Source organism: Fringilla coelebs (assembly GCF_963513975.1).
Source record: "Fringilla coelebs genome assembly, chromosome: 1".
NCBI classification, from domain to species: Eukaryota; Metazoa; Chordata; class Aves; order Passeriformes; family Fringillidae; genus Fringilla; species Fringilla coelebs.
This window is the reverse complement of record NC_140028.1, coordinates 110,754,050-110,770,024: the sequence shown is the minus strand read 5'-3', so window position 1 is coordinate 110,770,024 and position 15,975 is coordinate 110,754,050. Positions and strand designations below refer to the sequence as shown.

At 46.4% G+C, this 15,975-nt stretch overlaps 1 protein-coding gene across 1 annotated transcript; it reads right to left on the bottom strand.

Annotated features, from left to right (window-relative positions):
• Positions 1-1,258: 1,258 nt before the first annotated feature.
• Positions 1,259-14,073, bottom strand: MTURN (maturin, neural progenitor differentiation regulator homolog). The gene is made up of 3 exons (XM_084209289.1): positions 13,892-14,073; positions 7,958-8,080; positions 1,259-1,871 (listed from the first exon to the last, which is right to left on the bottom strand). The coding sequence occupies exons 1-3, from the start codon at positions 14,051-14,053 to the stop codon at positions 1,761-1,763; spliced, it is 396 nt and encodes a 131-aa protein (XP_084065415.1). The 5' UTR covers positions 14,054-14,073; the 3' UTR covers positions 1,259-1,760.
• Between the last annotated feature and the right edge of the window lie 1,902 nt (positions 14,074-15,975).

Here is a 15,975-nt window from a genome sequence, read left to right as displayed (position 1 = left end):
ATTAACAACCAGGATACAGGACTTGAAGGAATACTAAGTAAGTTTGCTGATGACACTAAATTGGGAGGAGCTGTCAACTCTCTAGAGAGCAGAGAGACTTCGACAAATTAGAGAGATGGGCGATCGCCAACTGTGTGAAGTTTAGCAGGGGCAAGCGCTGGATTCTGCACCTGGGACAGGACAACCCTGGAAGTACAGACAGACTGGGGAATGAGAGGCTGGAGAGAAGCACTGTGGAAAGGGCCCAGGGGTCCTGACCGATGGCAAGTTGAATGGGAGTCAGCAGTGCCCTGGCAGCCAGGAGGGCCAAGTGTGTCCTGGGGGGTATCAGGGATGGCATGGCCAGCCAGGCAAGGGAGGGAACTGTCCTGCTCTGGTCCGTTCTGCTCTGCACTGGGGCAGCCTCATCTTAAGTGCTGGGGGCAGCTTTGGGAGCCACAATGTAAAGAAGACATTTAACTATTAGAGAGTGTCCAGAGGAGGGCAACAAGGATGGTAAAGGGTCTGGAAGGAAAGCTTGGTGACGAGTGGCTGAGGCCACTTGGTTTGTTCAGCCTGGAGGAGACTGAGAGGTGACCTCATTATGGTCTTCAGCATCCTCAGGAGGGGAAGAGGAGGGGAAGCTACACGTCTCTTCACTCTCATGACCAGTGACAGGACCCAAGAGAATGGCCTGAAACTATCAGGGGAGGTTTAGGTTGGTTATCAGGAAAGGTTCCTCACCCAGAGGGGTGGCTGGGCACCTGAACAGGCTCCCCAGAGAAGTGGTCACAGCACAAACCTGACAGAGTTCAAGAAGCGTTTGGACAACATTCTCAGGCACATGGTGTGACTCTTAGGGTGCCCTGCGCAGGGCCAAGAGTTGGACTCGAGGATCCTGATGGGTGTCTTCCAACTCAGCATATTCTATGATTCCATGATTCTAATGCACAATGCCACAAGGTTTGAGTAATAATTTAGCAGTGTATCAAAACCAGCAAAACTTAAAGTTAGTTGTCATGCAGAAGTGGGGCAGGCGACAGCTATTTTTTACTTGATTTGTAAGAAAGCAGCACTTGCCTTTGGATCACATGGTGTCGAAGTACCAGGATTGGTTATAATGTGTGCTGCTGGTGCCAGTTACTCCCAGGTATTAACTCAGCACTTGGAAACTCAGGTGTCAGTGAAATGACATCAATATGTCTGACACCCCCTGGATTTCCTACATCCCATTATTTTTGTTAAGCCTTCATATGCACTTCTGCAGCACCAACCACTACTAAACTACTGTTTTTCAGGAGAAGTCTCTCCATGTTTGGTACTTTGTCAAAACCCTATAGCTGTTGAACTAAAAAGAAAAGCGCAGGTGGTGTTTGCTCTCTGCGCTGGTTTCCTTGGAAAGGTCATGGGTGAGGACTCAGCACCCTCCCCACACGCCTCCTACATTCTCAGTACTCTACATTCATGTCAGCAAACACTACTCCCGAACACAAATCGAAGAGACAAGTCAGCGACAAAACTACTTCTAGACTGATAACGGCAGAATGCTACCAAGACAATTCCATAGAAAACCCACTGAAGCAGGAGCAAAATTCAGGTCACTTCTTAGCAAAGCTCATCACGGATTATTATTATTTTTTTAAAAACCATTTTTTGTAAAACTTTTATCTTGGCAGCCAGATATCCCCTTGTGATGTGCTAATTCAAACAGGCTAACGTGGGACCACCTGACCCCACCTGGTACCAAAGGCTTCCGATTTTTTTTATAGCTTCTCAGAAAATCACTGCTGACTGACACCCATCTGTTGGTGATCGGCTTCTGGCTCCTCTTCTTCCACATCTGCGTTATATTCTTCAAATGCATCATCATCAACATCTGGAAGCCCAAGTAACTACAAAGAAGAGAAAATACTGTGTAACAGTGAATTACCCATTCGTGCAGCTTTGCTGCAAATCTTCACACAAATCCTACGTGCACTTCTTAAAAACCTCAAACCCTGGAATAACAGTACTGCATAATGATCTTGATTCTCTTTCTCTCCCTCACGGGATAAAGAAAGATTTGAAAATGCATCCTCACACCAAATTAAGCACTCAGAGACCGGAAGATAAATAAAACCAAAACAAAGCACTTGGAAAAAGCTTCACATTCTTCCCTGAGGTCACATAATGAATTGTTGAGTGTTTAGACTTGGCAGTGGTTTAACTTCAGAAAGAACCATGATAATACTGTAGCAGTAGTTGTCTTGGTTTAAGTTTGTTTTTCATCAGCCCTATAAAAGCAAAGAAGAAAACATCCTCGTGAAGGACTGCCTAGTGTGGAATAGGCAAGGAGTCCCTAAAAGCCCAAAGAACCCGTCATGTCAAATGCTCTTCTTGAAGCCTTCACTCCATCACACCAGATAAAGTCTTGCCTGCTGTGTGAAGAAGCTCTTGCAGTAAGAATTACTGTGCATTCCATTGAAATGCTGTCCCTTTAAACTTCTGCAAATTAGATTTGGGCTTGCCAGGAATTGCCAGTCCATCTTGCTCGGACAATGTTTGGATGCCTCCACCTGATGGCTCTGACCACTGCAATGTCACCTCTTCAGCACAGGAAGAAGAGCTAACAGCCATGTTTGAACTTCTCCTCTCTCCCCCAAAAGGTTGCCACGCCAACAGAAGTCAGGAAGACAGATAAATCAAATAACAGTCAAAATAATGCATCTGTTGTGGAAACCTCAGATTCCTCCACTAACAGCTATTAATAGCCACAAAGCAAAATCATAGGCCCGGCATTACTGAGAATACCATGTATTTAGCTTGCCACGGCTGGAAGAACAGCACAGATGCATGTAACACCCTCTTTGGAGAGTGATGCAGCTGTTAGCTCTTGAAAGAGGCAAAGCCCTCGTGAGGAGGGTGACACTCTAGGTGAGAGCACGGAAATGAGAAGGCTGCAATGAGGCACATTTTCAGGGACTTAAACTAATTCAGTCTGTGACCGACATTCAAAATTATTCAGTGGACATAAACACAAGGCATAGAATTAGCTTCTGGGTGCAATGAAGCTTGTATTCCCCACTGTCACTGGGAGAAAATCAGATTTTTGTTACAGGCTTTCTTTGGCAGGGAAATGGAAGGAGAATTTGCTGACTAAATCCCCTCCTTCACATTTTAAAAATACTTACGGAGAGACGCCACATGGAAAACGTTTCTGTTTTCCAAGCAGAACAAAAGTAATTTTTCCTCTGCGTACATATTTTTCAAATCAAATGTTCAAACGAACATGAACTGCTCAGTTCATTTTCAGGATGCGGGGGTTTTATTTTGTGTTGAAGCTAAAATTAAAATACGCAATTTTTTTGATAAACTAATCTGGTATATTCAAATTAGATGTGAGTCTTGTACTCCTGTTTGTATCACCTGGCATTTTGATTGCATTTTTTTCCCCACCTCTGGTCATAATTCCTCTTTGATTTGCAAGGAAATGAGTCACACGAATCTTAATTTTATGGGATACTGTACTGCAAAATTAGCATGGAAAACACAACGTGAACCACAAAAACTCCAAACACACACACAATCCCAAAGGATGGGGAGTACATCCTGCTTTTCACACATCCCCTCTCTCTTTGCCATCAGGAAATCCAGCTCCTCTTCCCCCGGAGCAGTGTAAATCAGAGGGAGCAGTGTAAATCAGAGTGGTGTTGTAGACTTTAGTGGTTTTACAGAGGAAGAATAGGGGTGGGGTGGGACGGGATTCTTCTCCAAGGGAGAAGCAGTTTTATTCTCTCGCAAACACTTTATGACCCTCCAAGCCACCAAGGATCTCAGCCATGCAGGTCTTGCTTTAGGTGTCATATCCTGTTGCTTCCCACAGGATTATGGTGGCCCCTCACTGCTGTTAACCCCTTATTGCTCTCTGGACTGCAGTGACAAATCAGCCCACACTTTCAACACGTGAAGGGAGGATCAGGGTCCAAAGCACAGGGAGCTCTACAAACATTGGGACAAAACAGGTATACCGGAAGGAGGGTATACAAAAGGTAAGGACAAAGTAAGATGATGAAGATGGCCCTTATCTTCTTTCCCACACGCTAGTTTCTGCTTCTAGTTCATAGCTGCTACATATTTTGAAGTATCAGCTATGCTGCAGACTTGAAAGGACTTAACTGCAGAGGAAAACAAGGAGTAAAGACATAAAATACAAAAGTGTTGTAGAAAGAGAGAGCTAACTCACCAGCAGAAAAGCCAAGGGGAACAAAACTGCCAGGCAGGGATGCATGGCTAGGAGGTCAGGGGCATAGTGAGGAGGAAAGGAGGGAGGGTAACAACCAGCAGCATTGCCTGAATGACAGCTATTTATTTCTGCTGGCCAAACTACCCATCTGGAGGTAAAGGAGAGGTCATGGGACATGCATGAATACAGTGAATATGGAATAAATGGCTTTTACACTGCTGACTCTCCACTTTAGATGTAGGCTTTCCAGGCTGAAGATGAGCTCAGTGTAGGACCCCTGGAATCTGCTGCTGAATTGTATGACTCATGCCTTGGTTTCCTACAAACTTTGCCAGTTGGTGTGATGTCCTTCAGGCATTTCTTATATTTGTCTTTCTTAACCCTTTCAAAGTGCCCTGATTTTACAAATAACCTCGCCATTACTAACTCATGGAAGCAGAGTCACACCATCTCCTACCAAAAGCTGGCACACAAGCACACTGAAAAACAAACCATGTACAAGACTGAACTTTAGCAGTCCATGTAATGCTACAGTAGAGATAACAGAGTTCTGTTGAATCCCTGTAGGAAGGACAATGTCTCCAGACAGATATGCTTGAAAGCACCAGCATGGGCACCTCCTAGCACCAGAGCATGGCACCTCTGACACCAGAGAAACCAAAACACAGGAGATGGGATGCTCTGAGGCAAATAACAGTATTTGAGCTCAGTGCTATTGCTTGATATCATGTACCTTTGTGGTGTCTGGCACTTCTGGATGCTCCCTGAAGAAGTGGATAATAAGACAAATCACAAAGTTTTGTGCAAACTGACCCAGGAAGGCAGTAATGGGTAGAGACAACATGCCCCTTGCCACCTTCAGTAAAAAAAACACCTTGAGAGGTGTTGTTGCAGGCAAACCAGCACTTTTTAAAAGCCTCATCTAATTAAATATCCTGCTTGGCACTGTGTTTAGGCACATAAAACATTAGGGAGAGATGCCTGAGAGCAGTGGGAGACAGTGAGCAGACCTAGATCACCCTCATTGCTTCTGTGCCCAGGGAAGACTGGTGAGCAGAGGGAATTCTCTGTCTCTCACTGAGAGGGATGCCAACTGCTGGGCATTCATATTCTCACTGTCTCCAAAACACAGGGCCCAGCAGCATGAGAAGCCAGTCCCTCCCCACTCCACAGCCCCAGGGCAAGCTCATGAAGACAGGGCTGTTATCATGAATGTGCAGAGCAGGGCTGAGCTGAGTTACCAGAAAAAGTTGGTTTTGGAGCTCTCAGTTACGGGAAGGCAGATGCTCATGCTGTGCAAAACGGCATGGAAAGCTGCAGATGCACTGCCACTGTTTTCTTCTAAATATGCCCCTTCAAAGGACCCCAACAAAGAATTTCAAAACTGTCTAATAATCACAGATGTCTACTGGGTATACCAAAATGGAAAAGACTTTCAGGAGGTGCTTTACAGTGCTTAGTAAGAACCTGCTAAAAACCTGGTCCCCAGTGACCCAGACTGAGAGCCAGAGCCACAAGATACTTCAGAAAAGCCCAGTCTGACCTTCAGTTGCAGTTTCTTCCTGAACTGCCATTTTTCACACTGGAGTTTGCCAGACTGGTCTCTGTCAGCTGATTTGCTGGTATAGAGAGGAAGAAATGCCCTGCAAATGCGCTATTGCCTTGAAGCTGACAGTAAGGTGGTCTCATTAGTAAAATGGGTCCAGTTCAGAAAGAACAGGAGACACTATGAAGTGATGCCAAAGAAATAATTTCCCAATCTCAAGGAAAAGTGGTTTTGTTCTGGCAAAGGCCTGAGGGTGCAAAGTACTGTTTCCATACATCTACTGTAACACCGTTCAACTCTTAAAATCTTTCCTCCCATGTATGTGCTATTTTAAATAGTTACTATTAGGAAAAAAAGTCAATACATTCCTTAATTAGACTTGTCTACACACAGCCATACCTCAAATGATAAACCCTTATGCTGATGCAAATCTCTCAATACTGGGTGAAAGGAGAATCTGAGAAACTTAATATCTGTGGTACAACCACCAGAAAATGAAGAGGTACTTGATTACAGTCTGAAAAAGGTTTCTGGCAACTGTGGACACCATTTTTGTGCAAACAAAAGCAAAATGAAATTCAACAGCTAGGAAGCAAAACTAGGAAAATGCAGATTGTAAACAAAAGAGTTATTCAGGGCACTGTAACTAGCCATGAGAAGAAAAAGTGCCTGGCAGTGTTCTATCCTTTAAGTCACCTGAAGACTACATCAAGAGCCGGTGTCTTTGGAAAAGACACATTCTAGTTCAACCTCATTTTATATGGTCAGCTGTGGGAATCATGAAGTGAAATGTGATGTATTAATGAAGGGCTCAGGATACATGAGCATAATGGTTCCCCTTGCTTTCAACCTTTTTATTCTGAAGAGTAGCTCAACTTGCTTTGACTGAAGTCAATTTCTCAGTAACTTAAATTCTGCTGGAATAAATGTGGTTTAAATGAAATAAGTAATTTGCACCAATTTAATTAAGTCTTTTTTAAGTTCTCCTTAGTTAACCAATGGAAGTTACTCATCAAAGGCACAGCTTCCCTGAGCAGGACAGCTATGAAGAGCTTAGAGCCCAATATTGTTCCGGAAAACATAATTATATTTTTTGCATGTTTTTACAATTACAAGCAGCTGTAGTGACAGATCAGATTTCCAGCCCTTTCTAAGAAAAGTGTGCATCTGTTCTATTTATTTCTAGCCTCTCAAAGGATTCTTTAAAACGATGCTCTTTTATGAAGACCAGCTGTGGTGATCTGTGCTAGGGTGTAACACAGGGAGGGCCAGTGTTTTCATATTGGTGCTCCAGGCCCTCCCTTTCACACTAAATACTTGGGATACATTTCCAGTCTTCTCAACTAGTCAGCCAGAAAAAGACAGGAGGGGAAAGCTGAGTATAAAAACATCCATTAGTGAACTTTCTCATGGACATGACAAGCGAATGGCTCTCGCTACAAACCTTTCCCTGCTTTGCACCAAGCCCTAAGTCAGCCCTAAACATGCAAAAAGAGTATTTGGCAGAAATGAAGGACAACGGCCACCTTACCCTGATGAAATCCTGGCTTTGGCACAAACCTTAGTGTTAAACAAGGACGGAGAAAGCTGAGTAGCAGCAAAACGGGAAAATACAGGCTCCCTCCCCACAAAACCCATCTTCTCTTCCAACTTCTTCTCAAGCAGTGACCAAACCAGTGTGTGCAAACACCAAGTGGCAACCATCCTAATAGCAAAATCTGCATCACTTGGGGGAAAAAAAACCCCAATCATAAAATAAACTACCTTGAGGAGAGACCGCACTTCCAGTTTCCCAGAGGTTTACTCTTGCTGTTGATATCCTTGCAAAACTCTCCAATTCCAGTGCCAGGAAACAACTCTGCCACAAAGTCCCGTGGCGCTGACTCGTATCCCGTTCCTTGGAGTCAGAGCTGTATCAGCAGGATGCAAGCCCCTGCCCGCTGCCACCAGCTGACACATCAGTTGGCCTGTCATCCCACACAGGAATCTCATCCTCTCAAGCACAGAGATGGAAATAAAAAGGCAGCTGACTTCCAAGAAACAATTTCCAATTGCCTGATGCTAGCTTATGTGCTAACACTCCTGTACCCAGGCAGCTAAATGGAGATGTAAATCTCTGGAGAAGAAAAAACAGCTTGCTCTATCCAGTGCTGTCCTATTAAAAGTCACAGCTAACTGTCAATGTTTAGAAGGGCAAAAAAAGCACTTACAGGTCTGAAGGATTTGAAGACTTTTTCCAATATTTCATGGAGCGTCTTTTTCCCACAGGAGGAGATGTAGTCCTGTGCAAGCTGCAGAAAAGGTAAGCAGTCCTCGCTTTCGCTCCACACATGCTGAAAGCCAACAGCAACACAAGAAAGGAAAGGCATTAACAGGAATTCACGCCAATGTTTCCATGTGATTTTATAAGGTGACATGTTGTAAACATCTGCCAAAGTACACCGAGCCTCCCGCAGTTCAGGCCCGCCCTGGGGACAGGCATTGCAGGCTCTTTCAGAAGCCATGTTTCTGAGGAGGAACCTGGATTTTATTAACACGATGCATCAGAAAACAGGGAAGTCAATCCAGAAGCAGAAATGCCTCATGGTTGCACCAGCCATGAAGTGTACACGCACTTGGCGCACACACATTTTACCTATAAAGGTGCTTTTGTTCAATATCAGCCCTGCTCAGACCTGAAGTCGTGTTGGGTTTTCTCTTTTTCTGCATCATCTGCTGCAGTGAAGCCCTCAGGAAGAGCTAAAGCATCTCTTTGTCTTCTGGCATTAGTGCAAATATGATGCGACCCTGGAGGTGGAATTTGATGTGTAATTCTCTCGATGCAGAAGAAAAGATGCAAAATCTGCCTGCAGGCTAGACACAGAGCCAATGAGAGACGTTTGGGCACTCACAGCATCCTGACACTTTGAGCCTCCCACCCTGTCTTGAGATTTACTCCTCCTGGAACACAATCTTCTCTTCCCAGGCAGGCACATTTAAACCCACTCGAGACCCTCCTGGAGATGCTGGTTCCCCAGCCTTACACTCAAAGCCTCTCAAAACTGATGTTTATTCTGCTGCTAGGAGGTTGTTTGAAACAGAGATGACAGGCAATGGAGGGAGCACCCAGACAACAATGCTTCCTGTGCCCAAGGGCACAAACTAATGCATCATCTTAAACTCCTTCTGTTTGAAAACTTGGTGCATGGGACTGTCTTAGGCAGCCTGCTACACAGAGAAGTGCAATACTGCCAAATTGGTTTGAGACTCTTGTACCTCTCTTTTTGCACAGCAGCTCTTTTCCCCAGAGTGCCTTTTTACTTGCTATAAACAGCAAGTTATGCTTAAACAAGGAAGAGGAGGATCTTTCCAAAGCTTAACTAACATTCAGGGAAAGACTCAAAACGACAGATGTTTCAATCCCTGGCATAAGACTTGCATATGCCTTCCTCTTCAGCAGTGAGTACCTGCCAGGGATGCAGTTTTGTACTTAACGGAAGAAAACAGTACTTAACATCACCTGAACTGCACCTTTAAATAAAACCTGTAACTGGTTTGCTATGAACCTCACTTGACCTACATCTTCTTTGCTGCTTGTTGCACTTTACAAGCATAAACATAGTGAAATGTTTTGTTATGAAAAGAGCCCCGCATCACTGAGTAGGTTCTGCTCTTTCCATATAATCAGAGTCATGTCTTAACCATTCTGGCAATAAAAATAAGTTCTTTACAGTCTTGCCAAAAGAACATACCACAAATCTCATGATGCTTCATGCCATCTTAAGAGTCATGGGCCTTGTAATCCTATAAATATACAACTAAATCTCAGCTTCTGTTTACAACAAAAAAAAAAAAAGGCAGAAAAAAAGTCTGCACTTTGTGATTCCTATGGCCTAAAAAGGCAGAACATACATGAAGTGAACTGAAATGAGCCCTCTTCAAAACACCAAACGAACACTTCCAAATCACATTTTAAAAACAGTCTTTGGAGAAGGTTTTGGCGGTCTGGTCCAAGATTTCTTCATACTTGGGGTTAGCAATAACTGCTTTATTACTCCTAAACTTCAGAGCTGAATGTTGCAGCTTGGCAACTCCTGGCTCGTGCCAAACCTGTTGCAATTGTTTATATATATAAAACCATTATGACTGCTGAGATCCTCATTCTTGTTTAAATTGTGGCTTCTTTTGACTACCAGAGCTATACACAGGAGCTTCCACATAAATGAAAATCAGGCCCTGCCCTTTAATAAATCATTGCTGGTTCGTTCCCCAGGGCAAGTTAACCCCATGTAGTCCTATCATGTTTTTACAATCTCTTTTCAAGCTGCACCACATTTTAGACACCAGCGTGAATTCACCAGCAGTAGGCAGAGGAAGATGACCTAACACAAGAGGAAAACCTAAGAAAATAACCTGATCATTGAGCTTTTGAGGAGATTTGTTTGCATGGCATCCTAGGACAATTAGCAAGTAACAATTCAAAAAATCTCCCCATCTGCAGAGGATTTAAAATGCTGACTGTAGCAACAAATGCATTACGAAAAGTTTCATGTGCCATTAGTGCACACATCTCATTTGGAAATGGGCTGATTTAATCTTCTCCCTCAAAAACCTCAACCATAATAAAGACCGGGGCTGTGATGCCTGTCGGTTCAGCTGCATCTACAGCTCTCTGTGGTGGTTCAGTGCTGCACCCAGGCAGCGCAGGAACCCTCTCAGCACTGACTCACCCATCTCCAGAGTAACCTGCAAAAGGAATTTCAGCCTTTCAAAATAAAAACAAACATAATTTCAGGATTCAGCTCCTGCTTAGTAAGTTCAGTAAGGCTGCATAAACAGAGATGCTTTTCCTGGAAAACCCAATGCCTGTGGATTTGTCTGCAGTGGGAGAAGGTGGGTGCTGGCAAACTGGTGGAGCACAGTGCTTGGTTGTGGCTGTACAATTAAAAAAATATTAACGCCATCATCAGAGTAGTTGTTTTCCAAGCTTGCCCAGTTTTGCTCACTGTTGCTTTGGGTCACTACAAAAGCACACAGCCACTAATTTCCACCTAAGACCATGGTTGAATTATTTAGTTCAGCATCCACACACAGCACATAGCTGAGGAAATCAATAGGGTTGTATCTGGAGGGGTTTGCTTTCCCTCACACCTTTAGATGACTCACTGTGGCTGGATGACAGAATTACTTGCTGGTCCACCTTTTTCTAAGCAGACCACTTGTTGTGCATGACAGCAAAACTTTTTATTTATGGGGATAATTTGACTTGCATAAAATATTCAGATCCACTGACTTTGTTTTGAAATATTTTCAGGAAATCTTGCAGCAATATGGCATCACATTTTTATTTATTTCCTGAAATATTTTCAGGAAATCTTGCAGCAAGACGGCATCATATTTTTATTTATTTTTATATTTATTTCATTTAGTTACTTTGAATACCAGTAATAACATGATATGGTGACAAAACAAATGACAGACTGTAAGGAACAGCATCACAACCCTCACTCTCCTTGATTATGGCTACCCAAGTCCAATTAATTTCTCAAGAACCTCAGGAACATCAGGAGCTGAATAGTACATTGTTCAGCTATCTAAAATGCTGATTTGGAGTTTCAGTGTCCAGGTGGTACTGAAAATGCCAATAAGCATCTACATGGGTCTCCTGCATCTCTAGCATGTTAAAAGCCTAGCCTAAAGATATCTTTTCAGGAAATGAAAAGTATCAGATTGTTATGATCTGGGATGTCTGATGTTAGACAAAATTCAGTGTTTTTCTCCCCCAGATTGCATCTTGGCAACCTTTCCAAGTTTTTCTCCTCTCCTCTTTCCTTTTAAGTTCATCATGCTCATCATTTCCTCCTTACAAGTGGGTTATCATGGAATTCTCTGGCACCTCCTACATAGCTTTTTAAGTCACATCATTATGAAATTGAAATGACGACGTGAAGAAAGAACAAGAATACCAGGCATCAGATGCTTATTAAATTTGAGGCTCCTTTATAAGAGGCACAGGGTGCAAGAAGGCTGTGAAGTGTGTCACTGTGAATTCTGTTTATATTTACTCACTTTCACACTCCACACTGTGTTAAAGGAGCCATGCAACAAGGCTTTAAAGCACAAATGATAATCAGTCCCTTGGCTTGTATTAAGCCTCCTTAAAATAAACTTTAGCCTGTGATTGCACACAGAAAGCAAAGTTATAATCTGGAACAATAAAAAAAAAAGGAAAAGTGACTGCAAAAAACCAAGATAATCAAGCTGGGAGCAGAAATTAAGTCCCACAGTGCACTGGGAGAAGGAAACAGGATGCTGGAGAATCTAATCATTAGTGGGTCTTAATCATATTAAAGAAACACCATCTCTTTAAAGAAAAAGAATTAAGAATGACACCTATCTGCCTGTCTTAAAAGTATTAGCATTACAAAAAGTGCCTCAACTAATAAGGTTAGAAATAACAGAAGAAAACATCATTCCTAGTTTCCACTTCTTATGTTCCAGATTTGACAGGAGTTGGCCCTTTGCTCCATTTTACTCCAGGGAGTTCTTCCCACACCAACCCTGGAATGAAAATATTTTCAAAAAAACAAAGGGAAAATGTGATTTCAAATGCAAAAAAAAAAAAAAAAAAAAAGCCCAGCATTGGAATAGCGTCTGAAGCTGCCTAAGATTTTTTTTGAAGTTGACTAGACTTTGTATGAAAGAGTTCACTCAATTATTGAGCAGCATATAAAGAAACAATGAAACAATACATGTCTAAAAAAAATAAATGGACTTTCCTTGCAATTCCCAATATCATTAATGTTCAACCTCAGTTTTAGCCTAGTGCTGCCCTGGATTCATGCATATTCCTGTTTAGGAGTGCAGCAGGCACGGCGCCTTCTGGGTACAGGCATCTCCGGAGAGCAATGAGCACTGGGGTCTGACAGACTCAGAGGTGCTGGGAAGACAGATGTGCAGAGCTATTCCCACAGAGGACTCAGAGAATCCACATCCTGAGATACCCCACTGTTACATCTGAACGTCTCACGAATCCCTGGACAGATGCATAACTAAACTCCAGACATCTTCTTTCATAATTCAGCATGACCATCTACTCGACACAATAAATAAATAAATGTCCGGCTCGCTGGGATCTGTGCTTCTGGAGAAGTCACTCCACTGCTCTTTGTTTCCACAGACCCATCTGTCAAATGGGCTCGCTCCCCACTTACCTGTTGGAAAGGGAATTAGTGAACATTTGTCAAGCAAGCGGAGGGATGAAACTTGCTTCGTGAAAGGAAGAACCTACAACATTCCTACAATAATGGTGCTAGGAGCTGTTTTGTTAAAATAAGCAAACCAAAATCCTTTCATTGAAGTTAACTGGCACTTGGCAGCTTACAAACCCCGTGGCGAGGCGCCGCTTTTCCGTGACTCCTCCTGCACTTCTGCTCACCACCGAGAGGGTCTGGCCGAGGGGAAAAGCACCCCTCCGACCCTTCCCAAAGACAGGGCTTGTGGTGCCGGTGCCTTTTCCGCACAAACTCGGCGCTGAACTCCGCGAGGGGCGGCGGGGCGGGGGCACCTGGCCGGCACCTGCACGGACCCCGCGGCGGGCCCGGGGAGCGGCGGGGGGGGCGCGGCCCTCCTGTCATCCTGACTCCATTTTATTCCTGCCCATTCTCCATTTGCCGTGACAGCCCTACCAGTCCTCCCGTCCCCACACCGTGCCCCAGCCCCGGCACTCCGGGAGGATGGAGGGGCCGCGGGGGAAAGCGGCAGCTGCAACCCCCGCGGGGCGCGGGGCAGGCTGGGGGGACCGCACCGCTCCTCCCCGGCCCGCCCGGAGCCCGCAGCCACCCCGGGCCGGGTGATGGGGAAGGGGGGGGGGGTGGGGTGTCCCTGCCCGCGGGGCCGCCCCCCACCGGCAGCGGACTCCATTTTGCAGATTGTGGGAGGATCCCCCCGGCCCCGCCGCCCTCCATCACCGCATCCCTCCCTCCCGGGCACGGCCCCGTCCTCCGCCCCCCCCGGCGCTCCCCCTCGGGTGCTCCCGCCGGGCTCCGGGGATCCTCACGGACGGAGCGTCCCGGAGCGGCGCGAGGACTCCCCGCGCGGCCACGCAGACGCGCGGGGGGTGCCCCGCACGCCCGTGACCCCCGATCCCCTCACGGGGCACTCACGAAATTGTCGCCGCAGGCGGCCTCCGGGCAAAGCACGTAGAAGGAGACGCCGGGCTCGGCGTAGAAGTCCATGCGCCGCTCCGTCTCCTCGGCGGCGATGAGCTGGAAGGGCGTGCGGGCGCACCACCGCTCCGCCGCCTCCGCCAGCGCCTCGAAAGCCATCGCCGACCCCGCCGCCGCCGCCGCCGCCGCCTCCCGCCCGCGTCCCCCGCGCCGCCCGCGCCTCGCGCCGCCCCGCGCCCGCCCCGCGCGCCGCCCCTCCCGCCCCCCGCGCCGCGCCTCGCGACCCGCGCGCGGCTCCCGGCCCCGGCCCCGCTGGAATTCGCCGCAGACAATTGACTCGACGCCTTCTGGCAACTTGGGGGAGAGGGGAAATCAAAAAAATAAAAAAAAAACCTGAAAGCCCCACGCATAAAGGCGCTGTCGGTGAGACCGTGCCTCGCCTCGCCGCTTCCCATCCCTCTTCCCTGGAACTGGGCCGGAATCTCAGCAGCGCCCATTGTGCTGGGAACACGGTACCCCTGCTCTGGGTTCCGTGGGAGCCACCCGCGTGTGGGCTGTTGGGCTGTCCAAATCCAGGCACAATCACCCTGTGACATTGGAAAGCTTTACAGAGGTTCCTCTGGCCCACTGTCCTGTTACCGTGGATCTATGATTTTACAATGAGGTTTCCATTACTCTTCCAAGTTTATCCCAAGGGATTACCTATATGTCCAGCCAAAGCATAGGAGATAGCAGAGCTGATCTGCGTTTATAAAGGGCCTTAGCTTTGCATTGGCGCGCACTGTGCGGCAAAGGAAAACAAATCCTCACAGGCCTGTGTGGGTTTTCAGCAGGAAGCCTAGGAATTCATAGGGGTGAACAGGAATTCATAGGGGTGAACAGGAAGCACAGAGCCCATACATGGCAGTGGGCAGAAAAGTTTGCACAGACAAAGAGACTACTGGCCTCTGAAACAGCCCAGTGGCTGTTTCTGGTCTCCTAGTGCTGTTCCTCTGCATTCCCATTGGCAGGTACCAAAAGCCCAGCTGACTGTGTCGGTGCCACACATCGAGCACTCCCATCGTACGTATTGGTTGGTGCATAAATCATTCGATGTCAGGGTGAGGTCCCCAGAGGACTTTTCCAACCTTAATGACCCGAGGTTGGCTCAGCTACAGCACGGTGGCAATAACGATTCTAGGACTGTAAACTGCAGAGGGAATGTGACTGAGCATGGCAGCACCAGCAAAGCCGCTACAAGGATACATTCCCGCTGCCCCCAGCTGACCTGGGGCACGCTCCGAGCAGCCACGCTGCTGTGCTCAGCCCCACGGTCACTGTCTGCTGCCACTGGCTTGTCACAGCTGTGGGCGTGGGTGCCAAACTCAGTGCTAGTGATACCACAGAGAAAATCCTCCACTGGCATTGCAGCCGAGCGCTGAAGTATCAGGAAATTGCAACAACATGACTGCTTGTGCAACTGTACCTCACCTCCTTTATGCGTGGCGGGATGGCCGTGCTTGCTGGGTTTTTTTTCCACCAAGAGATTTTTCATTTATTCTGCACAGATATTTTGGATAATGCCCTCATTCCTGGGATGCTCTTAGAGTGGCAAGTGCTGAACACTCCCCATTACACTTAGAGCTGTGCTCTGAATGTGCAAAACATGGTAAAAATTACCAGTGTTCCAAAACTCCTCTAGGTCTAGGTGCCTTAAATCTCAGAATCTGGGTGTGCTCTTGTAGGTACTTATCCTGGTCCTGGAAAATGAGGCAACATCAGTCTCCTACCTACTGCATAGTCTGGGAAGGTGAGTGCAGTAATACCTGCAAAACACTCGCAAAACACCTGCAAAACACTGGGGTACCTGTGGAAGACCTGTGGCTCTGCAGGCAGCCTAGGGCTGGAACAGTGAGTCCTGAATAGCTGGAAAGGAAGTCCTAAACCTCTTGCCACTTCCTGAAGGAGCCAGGAGTCCTGCAGAAAACCAAATGTTACCGCAGGCTGTCGGGGTTCCAGGTGTTGGCACAGCTGTGAGTCCTGTGCAGGACTTCTCAACTTTAATGTTCTCTCATCATTGGGTATTTGGTGTTTTCCTTTCC

Coding starts and splice junctions, on each gene's coding strand:
- MTURN (XM_084209289.1), bottom strand. CDS start 14,053: ATGGCTTTCGAGGCGCTGGCGGAGGCGGCGGAGCGGTGGTGCGCCCGC. Junction 8,081..13,891: donor CCGCCTGCGGCGACAATTTC/GTGAGTGCCCCG, acceptor GTTGGCTTTCAG/CATGTGTGGAGCGAAAGCGA. Junction 1,872..7,957: donor TCTTCAAATCCTTCAGACCT/GTAAGTGCTTTT, acceptor TCTTCTTTGTAG/TTACTTGGGCTTCCAGATGT.